Source organism: Pezoporus wallicus, unplaced genomic scaffold (genome assembly GCF_028554395.1).
Source record: "Pezoporus wallicus isolate ANWC-B61680 ecotype Strahan unplaced genomic scaffold, APGP_CSIRO_Pwel_v1 contig_593, whole genome shotgun sequence".
NCBI lineage: Eukaryota > Metazoa > Chordata > Aves > Psittaciformes > Psittacidae > Pezoporus > Pezoporus wallicus.
In genome coordinates this window covers 8,985,752-8,998,655 of record NW_026642342.1, presented here as the reverse complement: position 1 = coordinate 8,998,655, position 12,904 = coordinate 8,985,752, and the positions used below count along the sequence as shown (strand labels likewise).

General features: G+C 46.6%; 1 protein-coding gene and 1 pseudogene across 1 annotated transcript; both read left to right on the top strand.

The window, feature by feature from the left end:
- Positions 1 to 6: 6 nt before the first annotated feature.
- On the top strand, positions 7 to 1,110 carry LOC130609815 (G-protein coupled receptor 35-like; the record flags this gene model as incomplete). The annotated part of the gene is made up of 1 exon (XM_057429145.1): positions 7 to 1,110. A coding segment is annotated over one exon (870 nt), but the record flags the coding sequence as incomplete, so codon positions are not given.
- A 4,743-nt stretch (positions 1,111 to 5,853) lies between these two features.
- LOC130609870 (G-protein coupled receptor 35-like) lies at positions 5,854 to 6,705 on the top strand (annotated as a pseudogene).
- The last annotated feature ends 6,199 nt before the right edge of the window (positions 6,706 to 12,904 follow it).

Below are 12,904 nucleotides of genomic sequence, written 5' to 3'. Positions count from 1 at the left end.
CCAGTGCTCTCTTTGGGGATCCCACTGAACGCGACTGCCTTCTGGGTCTTCTGCTGCAAACTCAAGAGGTGGACCGAGACCAGGGTGTACATGATCAACCTCATAGTCGCAGACAGTTTCCTGCTGTTTGCCCTGCCTTTCTTGATATATTTTACCACATATGAGCATCCCATAGACAACCTGTGTTTCACCATACAAACGATCTACTTTACAAACATGCCTATGAGCATCCTGATCATCACCCTGATAGCGATCGATCGATACATTGCAATCAAGTTCCCTCTAAAAGCAAAGATTCTTCGATCCCCACTGAAATCAGCATCCATCTGTGGGGCCCTTTGGATAATACTAATGATTTATTCCTACTTGCATCCACAATTTCATAACAAAAAGGAAAAATTCTGCTTTCGGAAACAATCTACTCAACCTAGTTATACATTGTTAGTGTCCGTCATCTTTGGCTATTTTATTCCCTTAGTGATTGTGACTTTTTGTTCAGTACAAGTCATCAGATGTCTCAAGAAGAAGATGGTCACGAGTCCTCATGAGACAAAATTAATCCAGAAAGCAATCCGCATTATTTCTGTGAACCTGTGCGTGTTCACTGTATGTTTTGCACCCTTCTACATTGCCCTGCTCTCGCGGTTTGCAGTGGATGTCGCTGGAGCTTGTTCTCTGCTCTCGGAAGTTAGTGCCTGTGTTCACATCTGTGCATGCTTAGCAAACTCTAACTGCTGTTTGGATGCATTTTGTTATTACTTTGCAGCTAAGGAATTCCAAGAATTTCCTTCTCTGTTCCCCACTTGCCTATCGATGAGGTGCAAGGTGAACCAAAGCCAAGAATCCCAGTCACCCACAGATCAAGTCATGACATAAACAAGGTGTAGCACACTACAGGTATTGAGAGCCACAGGGCTGCTGAAGTTTTGAGGCAGAGGGAATAGGACCATCTACAGTATTTGCAATCATTGTAGCTACAGGCATACCTGCAAAAAGGGGCAATCCCTTCCAAGGGGTCTGATATTAACTTGAATTTTGTCCTTCTGTCCTCAGTGACTTGACTCCAGCCTTGACCATAGTCTTAGACCATTGTATTGCAGCTTCAAGAGGGAGAGCATATGGGATGGAGAATAGATGACAAGGCCACTGTTTCCACCATGCACTTATTTGTACATAACATGCAATTAAACATAGGAAACAGGACCCTTACAGCAATACACAAATCCACTTCTGGTACTGTTATACAGATGGTCACTTAAAACCAAGAAAAAAAAAAACCCATGTACTACAATGCTGAACCTAATACATCTGTGCTGCTCACACCAAACCATACACTGGTAGTTCCCTGACAGCCTGTATGATTTCAAAGCTTGCAGCTATCACCAGGACACAGCTATTGCTGTGTATGGAGTAAAGACAGTGGCCTGAGACTATTGCCCCATTCCTGCCCTTTAACACTTGTATTGGCTTGTGGCAAACACCCTGGCATTTGTGAGACTAAAATCATTGTGGGTATAAATAAAGCCATTACTGCATGGAAAAACAGAGCCCCACAAAGCACTGTAGACCCCAGAACAGAACTTTTGCATTGTGCCTATCAGATATAAATCTGTGAAGTGATCTCACCCAAGCAACTGCTGTAAGTCCTGGTGACAGGTTTGCTGTACTTCAGTGGGATCAACTCCTCAGTAGGTATCCTGACTGGTGAGAAGGGATCGCATCTGCTCAAGTTGCCACAGCCTCATGCTGCATGAATGTCAATGCCCAGAAAACAGCAGTGAGCAACATGAAGCAGATGCAGCCATGATCCCTGCCTTACAATCCATACACAGTTTTCAGGGGAGGTTTGATGAGAGTGAGGTGTGCAAGGCCCTTCTGCACAGATAGCTCAGACCCACAGCTGAGGGCTTCTTGGCACTGCCATGTGTGATGAAGCATTGCTTTGGATTTCGTGCTTTTTCTCTTTCAGCTGCTTGGAGAGCGGACAGCAGGGGTTCAACAGCTTTCCCACACTTCATTTTGAGACATTTAACCCTGAAGGTGTCCCTGCTCATGGCAGGAAGGTTGGAAATAGATGATCTTTAAGATCCCTTCCAACCCAAACCATTCTATGATTATACAGAGAACCTTAAGCTTTCCTAGCTGGGTCCCAGACCACACATACAAATGTCTGGCTTTCCAACTACAAATCTCCTCTATAATACTTGCTGACTATGCACTGCGTACCCTCCCACCCCACAGGGAAGTGACAACAGAGCAGCTCAAAACAGTTAAACCACAAATGGAAATCTTGGCCCACTAGAAGGAAGTGCCCCATAGAGTCAGCATGGGAAACATTATAGAGTTGTTGAAATGCATGTGATAGCTGTATCTCCTTTGGCTTCATGGCCCTTGACTCTGAGCGTCTTCTGTCTTGTAAATACCTAAACCTTCCTCCAGGGAATGCAAATCCATATTCTGCTCATTTAAACCTACAGACAACTAACTTTCTTGGTGACAACTTACAAATAGTTTCCCTAAAAGTGTCCTGTCATCTTCAAGTGTCTGCAGACCACATGCTGAAACCACTGTCTAGACACCAGCCAAACAACATATGAAACAACTACTCCCATCACAGAAAACTCTCCTCATCCAAAGATTAGATCTAACTTCTTTGTGCCAATACCTTGGCACAGGTCCCTGTGTGATGGAAACTCAGCATAAAAATGGATGAAACCATTCAGGTCAGTCAGTTGATCATTTATGTACCAATTTTCTTTAATGTATTATTTAATGCTCTGACATTGATGGTCTTTCACTGCAAGCGGAGCGCATGTGACCAACTTAATCACATCACACACTGCTTGGCCCTCATTTTGCCTTTTAAAGTCTCTTTTCAAAGAGAGCAAAAGAAACCAGACACAAATTGTGCCTGAACTGAAGAATCATCTGGTGCTTAAGGAGATGCGCGAGTGTTGTCACCCTTGTAGCTGTCAGCAAATACACTGCTATTGACTAACCTTAGAGAGAAAGGGGCTTAGGGTTCCTGTTAGCCCATTCTCCTTTATGGTGTGCTGTCAATGCCCATGACAGGCATCACTTACGTGTCCAGGCAAGAGGTGTTCAGCAAGGAAGACATCTTCTGTATTCAGAAATAGCTCAGAGGGCCTTCAAAAACAGTCTTTCCTGTAGGATCCCAGTCGGGCTTCTGCATCTCATTGGTTATAATGAGTGCCTGTTCCAAACAGATTATTATGAAAATGTTAATTACTTCGAAGAGAGATGAAGGCTGAGCCATATCAACCTGTTACCCTACTGTTAACCCAGAAAGCAAACTACATACTTGTTCTCTAGACCCTCTCATGTTCATGCTTTCTGCCTGTTGCCATGGGGCACCTTGCCCAATTTCCAGTGAGCTCCAATGAAGTTGCCTACTCTGAAATACAAAACAGCAGCGCTTTTGGTCCTGTGGCCTCATGGACAGGCCTCGCAGGATGGCAAATAAAAGCTGCTGTTGAGATCCCATTTGCTACTGCTTTATAACCAAAGAATTTCAGAGCAATTTCTTCCCCAAGCACAGAGTTTTCAAATCCAGGAAGGATCACAGACAAGGCGCTCTATTAAAGAAACTAAACAGCTTCCATAGAGCACCCCAGCCCGCAGCTAAGCGCCACACACCTGCCCGCTTACTCCTGTTGATGCCAAAACCAGTACAGATGTGCTAAAGCATTTATAGCTGGCATTCCTACACATAGCCAAGCTTGCCGCATACAGAGCTGTATGAAGTGAGGGGTTTTCTCTTGTAGGAAGCAAACTGAGGCCTCCACTGTTCATGTTCTAAATAAAAAAAAAAAAAAATCAGGTGTTTCTTTTCCTCATTGTAAAATAGAAATTGCTGACTTCACAATCCCAGTCATCATGAAGGAACAGTTTTTGTTGTTTGCACTGACTGTCAGGAAAACAGAAAAAGAAGCATTTTTTTTGCAAGTGATAATGAAGCTATTTCATAGTATTAGATCTATAAATAAATATTCATTCACCACCATTATACCTCAGAGTCCTCTATTATTAACGCTGAACTTATACCAGAGATTGTGAAAAGAGACTTAGCTAACATGATATAAAAGCTGCCTTACAACAGGCTACTTCCAGTGCAACCCTAAGATGAGCAAGGATCTTTCTGATTACCTGAAGACGCAGATACTGCCTGGGACAAACATTAGCATCTGCTTTACATGTCAAGTTAGAATTATGTTAATGGTGGGTTTCCGACCCCTGTCTTCAGTCAGAACAAAACCTCAGCTCCATGAACGCTCCCAGTAAGTGAAACAGCACCTTTGCCACAACAAGCCATGGAACCTGGCCCGCAACAAACTAGCAGCCATCACACAGCACTGGAATAGGTAACACTGCTATCCACACAGCACTGGAATAGGTAACACTGCTATCCACACATCTTTCTGATTTCCTTGCACAGAAGCCTGGCTCACAACAGTAGGAGGCAGCAGCCACAGTCCATCAGAGCTCCAACAAGCAGAGCTGGACCACTGCATTCTGCTGATGCTCCAGCAAGATAGAATCTCTCTGTCCCTTAAAAGGAAAAGATGATGACAAAGGCTTAGACTTTAAATGAGGGCATTGACGCTGCAGTAAAAATTTAGGCTGTGGGAGAGGGGGAAGGGGGGCAAAGTACACACAAACAAAAAGCAAACAAACAAAAAAAAAGCATACAAGGAAAAGCCTACGAAGTAGGCTCACCTCTCCAGCAGCTCTGTGAATGGTACTGGGAGCTCAGCAGGGTGACAGCAGGGGGCAGTCCCTATGCCAGCTCCAGCAGGAACATTAGTCTAGAAGGCAGAGAGAAGACCTCAGACTGCTTCAGGCCAATGAGTCCCCTCCAAGCAATGAGCACAACCTGTTGGCCAGTGAAGGTCCCGTGGGCATTACCGAGTGAGGCATTAGGCACTGGAAACCCAAAGCTGTTCCATTGCCAGAGGAACCACTGCAGGGCTGCATGGCAAATGAGTGTTTTACCTCACTACTGCAGGCTCCTCAGTCAAAAGGGGGTGGCATGAACCGTGCCACTGGTGGCAGAGGAAGCTCAACCCTAGGGAAATGCATTAAGGAGGGATGGGGTGCTTCCTCAACCAGCATAGCTGCTCTCACAGCCACCAGCAAATGGACATTGCAGGACACCTCACTGGTCATGTACCAGGAGCACTGCTAAAAGGGCTCATCATGCCTGCACATCACACCACAGCTGGTGAGGAGGAACATTTACTCTCTCCAAGGGAAACAAGTGAGCAGGTAATTCCTCCTAGCTATTTGCAGACCTGGTTATTTGAGCGCTGCAAGGCACTGCCTTTCCCCAGCTGTGGTGGAACATCAAAACAGTGGTGGAGAAACTGAGAGGGCTGGAACCGGTGTATTTTCAAAGTCTTATTTTGATACTGGCCACATTAGACTGAGAGAGCCTTTGCTAGATCTTCCTGTTGTCTGTTATGACTGATTCTTGTATTTTCTGCCCTCTTCACTTTTTCCTTGTCCAAATCACCAAACTGCCGCAGGTATTGGCTGTAGCGCATTCTCTCACCTCTGAAGAGGTCTCCTGGCATGATTCCTTCAGTAGCATTATTTTCAAAGCTAGCCAAGAGCTGCAGATGCACAGAGATGCTGCAACACTGTCCTATGGTTTGCTTGCTCAGGCCCAAGCATTATCCCCTGCTGTCCTCCACATGCAGCCTTCCCCACATGGGACCCAATGCTTTCCTCTCCTCCACAAGTGATCAGGCTCATGTCCCCTCCTGAGTACCCTTCAGCCAGCTCTGCTCTGTAGTCATTTTCACAGTCACTGTTGGTAAAAACCTGATCTAAATTAACCACTGATTCAGTCAAGAGTCTAGCTTCTTAAAGGTTTAATCTGCTTTTCTAGGAACCGTGCCTCTTAATACTCCCAAAATGAACTTCAGCAGCTGCAGTACCACAGCCTGTGAAAGCTTTCCACTTGTCCAGCTGTGTGTTTACATCCCATATTTGCTTCATTTTGCTGAATGGTGCTGTGGGTGTTCTGCTGCAACTCAGCAAATGGACAGAAACAAGAGTACACATGGTCAACATGCCTATGGCTGACTGCTTGCTGCTCTTTGCCTTTTAAAACTTGATCCCAGTTCCGTCAGCTGAAGGTAGGTACATGGTACCTGGTTCTGGAAGGTGGCTATTTCATAAACCACTTAATGAACATCAGTATCATCACTGTCATTGCAGCTGACACGTAACTTGCAATAAAGCACCCTTTGAAAGCCAAGGTGGTGAGGTCGCCACTGAAGACAGTTTTTGCCACTAGAATTCTTTGGACAGTCATCATCTGTGTGATCCACCACTGATCATCTTGAGTTATTGCTCCATACAAGTCACTGCAGAACTCGTAAGAAAGAAGAATGAAAACAGTCATAAAGAAAAGATACTCAGCAAAGTCATCTACATTGTGTCAGAAAATACAGCTGTGTTCATAATGTGTTTTTTACCTTTTTTACCTCAGCCATCTCCTTTGCTTTATAATGGACTCCATCAGCTCCAACAGTTCTGCAATACAGAGGTTTAATAATTCAGACTTTAATTTGATGGACTGTTCTCCAATAAGGCTAAACATGCCTTTAAGATTTCCTCCCCAGTATGGGATTTGTGTGCCAAGAGTACAGTGATGTGAGAGACTACCTATTGCCAGTGTGCTTTTTGTACTCTTCGAGTCTCACCAGCATGGGTGCAAGCTCTTCAGAGGTGAAAGCTCTGCCCAAATCAAACAGCCATTTTAGGTGTGCAGGGAAAAAATACTTCACCTCCAGTAGCTGCTAATTAAATGGGTGGAGGAGATACAAGGCCACCTACAAACAAAGCATTTCCAAGCAGATTCTGCTAAGCCACCTCACTTTGAGTAACACCCCTTCCTCCATCAACCACTTGCTAAAAATATAGTGTACAGAAATACATACGATGAAAGCCTGGCCAAAGATGGCCAAACTTCCTCCCCACAGAAACCTCACATCAAAGCCTCCATACAGCCCTGAGTTTCTTAGGTGATGCTGAGGTTTGGAGAGGGAGAGAGCCTCAGAGGGGCCATGGAGGAGACAGTTGGGTTGTGAAAATGTTAGAGGGAGCTGAGCAGGGAGTGAAGGGATGGTCCTTACTGCACAGCCAGCCTCCACAGCAGCTCTGAGCAGGACCACCACCACTCCTAATGACTCCTAGTACCAGCAAAGATGCAGGAGAGTATTTTTCACTCTCAGAAAAGAGGGCAGATAAACCATCCCTTAGACATAGGACCAAACCCTTCATTTGAGCAGGGTCTATCCAAGCACAAGGCAGTCAGGGATTCAGAGATGCTGGGGGCTGAAAAATGTGGCACAAGGACCAAGAAACCCAATCTGGCTTCCCAGCAGGAAAATTGAATCGTAGAGTTCTGTTTACACTTTTTTTTTTGTTGTTGTTGGGGGGAGCGCTTTTTGGAGCTTTTGGCTGATTTAGTAGGTGTTTAGTAGGTAGGTCTAAATTCATAACCCATCAGGCTAAGCTCTCCCACACCTTACAGAGAAGAGCTAAGGGATGAATTAAGCAGGAAGGAGGCATCAGCAATCTACAGTAGTAGACATTTTTGGGGGGCTCAGCAGCCTCCAGGAGACAAGGGTGATCTGAGCACATGCCAACAAATACCAGCCCTTCCCACCACTGCCTGGAAGGCAGACAGCCTCCATCCCATACACAGACAGACTAACTAGGAAAGTGGAACAGGCCTTGGCTGGCTTGCTTTGATCTTGCTGCAGAAACCTAGCTATCTGATCACATAGATTCAGAGAATCAGCAAGGCTGGAGAAGACCTTTAAGATCATCATCAGCACTGTCAGGTCCACCACTAAACCTTATCACTAAGCGCATCATCTACGTGGTTTTGAACACTTCTATGGACAGTGATCCCACCACTACTGTGGGCAGCCTGTTCCAATCCACCAAGCTTTCAAGTATGTGCAACTTCACCTTCTTGCAATAGGACACACACTCTGTCTTTCAGACTTCCCAGATTCCCAAGGAGCCAAGTCTGGACAACATCAACCTCACACTTTCCAAGTGATGAGGGCTCAGTTGTAAGGAGGGCAGGCATCTCCTATCATGCATGACCACATCTTGCCCTCATCAGGCCACGCTGCCCTCCCAGCAGCTGCAGGACACAGCACAAACACCTTGCATTGGCATCTCCTACATTATATTCATACTTAGTCTATGAACTGATGGCAGTTTGACACCCTTCACAAGCACTGAATGGACTTGTTACACAAACAGGTCACTTGAAAGCACAAATAGAGCTGCTGCAGTGCACTAGAGGTGGCTGCACAGGCAGGACACACACACAGAGCACAGGACTCGCACCCAAACCTCCTCTAACTTTGATGTTGTTGCTCACACCAGCTTTCTTGTTTGGGGCTTTCCGTTTGCTGTTGCTGTCACACTTTAAATGAACCCTGCTGCCAACTACTGAACCAGGGCAGTTGACTGCAAAATGAGAGTTGAGCTGAATGCCAGCAGTGGGTGGAAAGTGTGAAACCACTCACCAGAAAACTGGGACATACATCAAAGGTGCCCTCACTAAAGGGAGAAAAAAGGGCACTCCTGGGGAAGTGAAAACCAGGGTGGTTCACTAGCACTAGCTTCAGAAAGAAGCACTTCTGTATGTCTCAGTTTCTGAAGGCTCAGAAACACCACCAAGTCAGTCTTGAAGGATAAGCACTGCATGCACCAGCCCAGGAGAGCATCTGACATCATGCACTCCTCATCCTCAAAGTTGTTAAAAGGCTGCAGCATCTGCAAGCCTGTCCGTCAGAAAGCCTGGCAGCTCTCTGCCAGCAGCGTCACTAGCTTCACAACTCCCGTTTCACTTCTGCCTGCTGACAGTCTTCTGCTAAGATGAACACTGCATACTTCTGCCCACTGCCAGGCAGCCCCCAGCCACCCAGGGGGTCAGAGCAAGCTCTGGGCTCAGGAAGAGCACACCCGCCTATGCTGTCACCAGTGGCTTTACTCTCTGCCACTGTGCTTACACGTTTTCACCTCTAGTGATATGGCTGTACTAATTGGTTTAGCAATTTTACAGAGGGGATAGGTTTTGACATCTGTTTTGGCTCTGAAAAAAACAGAACTTTGAAAACTTACAAAGGTGCAGTAAGATGTGCAATATATCTGACTTTAATAACATACCTGTAATTTTTCTCTTTTACCAGCTGGCTGTATACAAATTGTGAATTTTGTCCCTTTGGAAAGTGAAGGGGATGTTTTCAGTAGGCAGAGAGCAGCAAGAGGGGATCGCATCTCCTGCCTCCTGGAGGACTTGCGGTCTGCAGCAGGTCCAGCTTTGGAGACAGGGGTGTTCAAATACAACAGCCCTGCTCCAGGTATGCATGATGGGAGAGAGGCAGGGGAAGGTGTGCGTCAGATTGTTCTGTTCTCATCTCTCACATAAGGAACCTCAGAGCTATTTTAGGCACATCAGGGAGGTCTCAGTAGAGGCAGATGCTTGAACAACCTCCCCACAAGGTAAAGCAATTTAGGAAATGAAGGTCCTGCCAAAAAGTTCCCATGGAGGCAATGCACCCACCTGCATCTAGGTGCCCAGGGGGTTCCCAGGACAGAGCCATCCCATCAACCACTTCCCTGGACACCCGCTGCCTTGCACCAGCAGAAGGGAAATGAATCCCACCACCTCCTGGCCGGGACAGGGACTCTAACCAGGCAGCACCCCACTGGCTTTCAGAAAGTAAAATAAAGTTAGCAAACAAGGAGAGAAAAGGCCTCCCATGGCGATGACAGCATGTCAGGAAAAGCACTCTGCTTCGAAAAGGAGTTTCCCAGACTTTGCGCTTAAAGGCACACCCAGGTTCAGACTGTGCTGCTGCTGACAATTTATCTACATGATCGTTGTGAGGCAGATTTGAAGTGATGATACTGAAACCAGTCATGAAACCCAGCACATTTCTCTTTGTTTATTAATTGACATTGGTTCTATTTTTTGCCAGAAAACCCCAGGCTGATTTATTTCCACTGCTGTGTTTCAACAGTTTCCTCTTCCTCAATAAATGCAAACACTCTTGGTCCTGGTTTCAGCTGGGATAGAGTTTATTTTCTTCCTAGTAGCTGGTGCAGTGCTATGTTTTGGCTTTACTCTGGCAATAATGCTGATAACACACAGATGTTTAGTTGTTGCTCAGTATTGCATACTCTAAGCCAAGGACTTTTCAGTCTCAGGCTCTGCCAGCGAGGAGCGGCAGAGACAGGATACCTGACACAAACCAGGCACAAGGATATTCCATACCACAGAACATCATGCTCAGTATAGAAACTGGGGGGTGGCTGGCCAGAAGCCACTAATTGCTACTCAGGAACAGGTGGGGTCACAGTATCAGTGATTGTTGCGAGCCTCTGGTCTCCCCTATCAGTACAGAGCTCTAGTTTGTAGGCAGCCAGAGAAAAACCACAAGTGCATGACCTCTCGATCTCTACCACCCCATAAGGAAGGGAGTCCTGCATGGAAATCAGCCTCCCACAGTACAGGTCACTTCCCACCAGGTTCTTGCCAGTTATAGTCACACTGAATAGGAAGCAGAAACCTAGCATAGCCCACGTGCTGCCCTCCAGCCCCTGCTGCAGCCACAGTGCTGTCTATCTATAGCATCTGAGCCCTGGGAAGGTTGGAGCTGCAGGACCCTGGAACTATTCCACAAATCTGGAAGACCGTCTTTGCTGTGGCAGGTTGGAAGCCCAGGTTACTGCAGCCTGTAGTTTACGAACCTCCTAAACCAGAGATTGCTCCTTCATGTAATATGGCACATCTGGGGCTTTTCTGCTTTCCATGAGCACACAGAACCATTTTTATACCCATATAATTACTTAAAAGAATTCAATATCTAACCACACTATCAACATCCAGCTGTACACAGTGCAGTCAGCACATCCCTGTACCTGCCAGAGCTTGGTGCAGCATGGCACCAGGCAGAGCAACAGGAGCCAACACAGCCAGCACCCTCCTGATAAATCCTGAGCTGGATACTGCTCTGAATGGAAAACCTCTGCACCCACCTAGAGCTGCCAAAAGCTAAAGATTGCTCTGGAACTCCAAAAGGCCTGAGCTCTGCTCTTGCTTCAGGGGTGCACAGAAAGTGTCAAACCACTAGAGGAAAACCAGACCTCAGCTCACCTCGAAGGCAAACAAGGGGGATTTGTAGGACAAAGGAAACACAAATTGGGGTTAAATGAAAGGGAGGGAGGGAGGAAAGAAAGAAACACAGTTGTGAGACAAACCGTCCATGAGTGTCAGTTTTGACACATTTGAAATGTATTAAGCTCCTCTGAAATGCCATTATCCCTCACTTTCTCACTCTGTTCACTTCCATGGACTTGGGATGGGAAGCAGGGACTGACCTTAAACAAGAAATGTCTTTTTTCAGTGGAATTCCCATTCAGCTGCAGAGGGCTTATTAGAACAATTCTCACAGGCATGGAGATGCTGCAAGGGCTGGAGCAGCTCTGCTCTGGAGCCAGGCTGAGAGAACTGGGCTGGGGCAGCCTGGAGAAGAGAAGGGTCCTTAAGGGGAGAACTTAGAGCAGCTCCAGTGCCTAAAGGGGCTACAGGAAACCTGGAGAGGGGCTTTGGACAAGGGCCTGTAGGGACAGGACAAGGGGGAATGGCTTTAACCTGACAGAGGGGACATAGAGATGAGACATTAGGAAGAAATTCTTCCCTGTGAGGGTGCTGAGATGCTGGCACAGGGTGCCCAGAGAAGCTGTGCTTGCCCCACCCCTGGCAGTGTTCAAGGCCAGGCTGGACGGGACTTGGAGCAACCTGCTCTAGTGGAGGGTGTCCCTGCCCGTGGCAGGGGGTTGGAACTGGATGAGCTTTAAGGTGCCTTCCAACCCAAACCATTTCATATCATGACATTTCTCCACCCCTGGTCACAGGCAGGAAGGTGTTAGTTGCCAGCTCCCCACCCCTCTCTGGGGACGGGCACTCACCGCAGGGGCAGCACTCCAGTTCATGGGGCAATTCTCCTTTTGGAGACCACCTCCTGGAAGAATGCAGCCATTTCATCCTGTTTGAAGGCAACACTTCTCCATGTGCTATCATTGCAACTGGCCACACACTTCCCCTTTGTTGGAGTAAGAGAGGAAAACCAATGTGTTTGACTTCTGGAAAAGCTTCAGTCTGTGATGAGAAATATCCTGCACACAGAAAAAGAACACTCAAGTGGGCTGTGTAGGCTATTAGAGACACCAGGAAAGCTGGAGTTACTGGAGATAAAGACTGTGAAGGTAATATTTTACCCTGGCTGCTCTCCTCAGCCGAAGCCACTGCAGTAAGCTGGGGTAATGTGTGGATTCACACACTGCCAGCACCAATTCAGCCTCTGCTGCTGCACCTTTCTCTGCGTACTCACTCCAGCTCTAAACTTGGCTCCCACTCACATTTGCCTAGGAGCTCTTGTGCCTCTCAACACTCCCTCATGTGGCCTAGGTCTGAAGGTGCAGTGAAGATGCTGCTCAAATGCTAGAAAGACCAGATGAAGGGACAACACTTACAAGTAATGCTCTGACTACTGTTAATTTACTTGCAATGCACAAATGAGCACACTGGGGCAAGCTCTCATAATTGAATTTCAGAGCAGAACCTCAGTGTTTATCATACATGATTCTCTTTTGCAGTAAAAATATGGCATTTCTTTTACTGTTAAGCAGGTATCCTGTTTGTACAGGTTTACTAGATTATTTCCCATGTTAGATAAAATAAACTGTGTACAACTGGGAGGGGCCTAGTCAACAATGAGTAGTAAGCTCCAGGTTTGTCATCTGCATTAACTGCAGCTGGATGACCTCTCTACCCTTTTCTTTG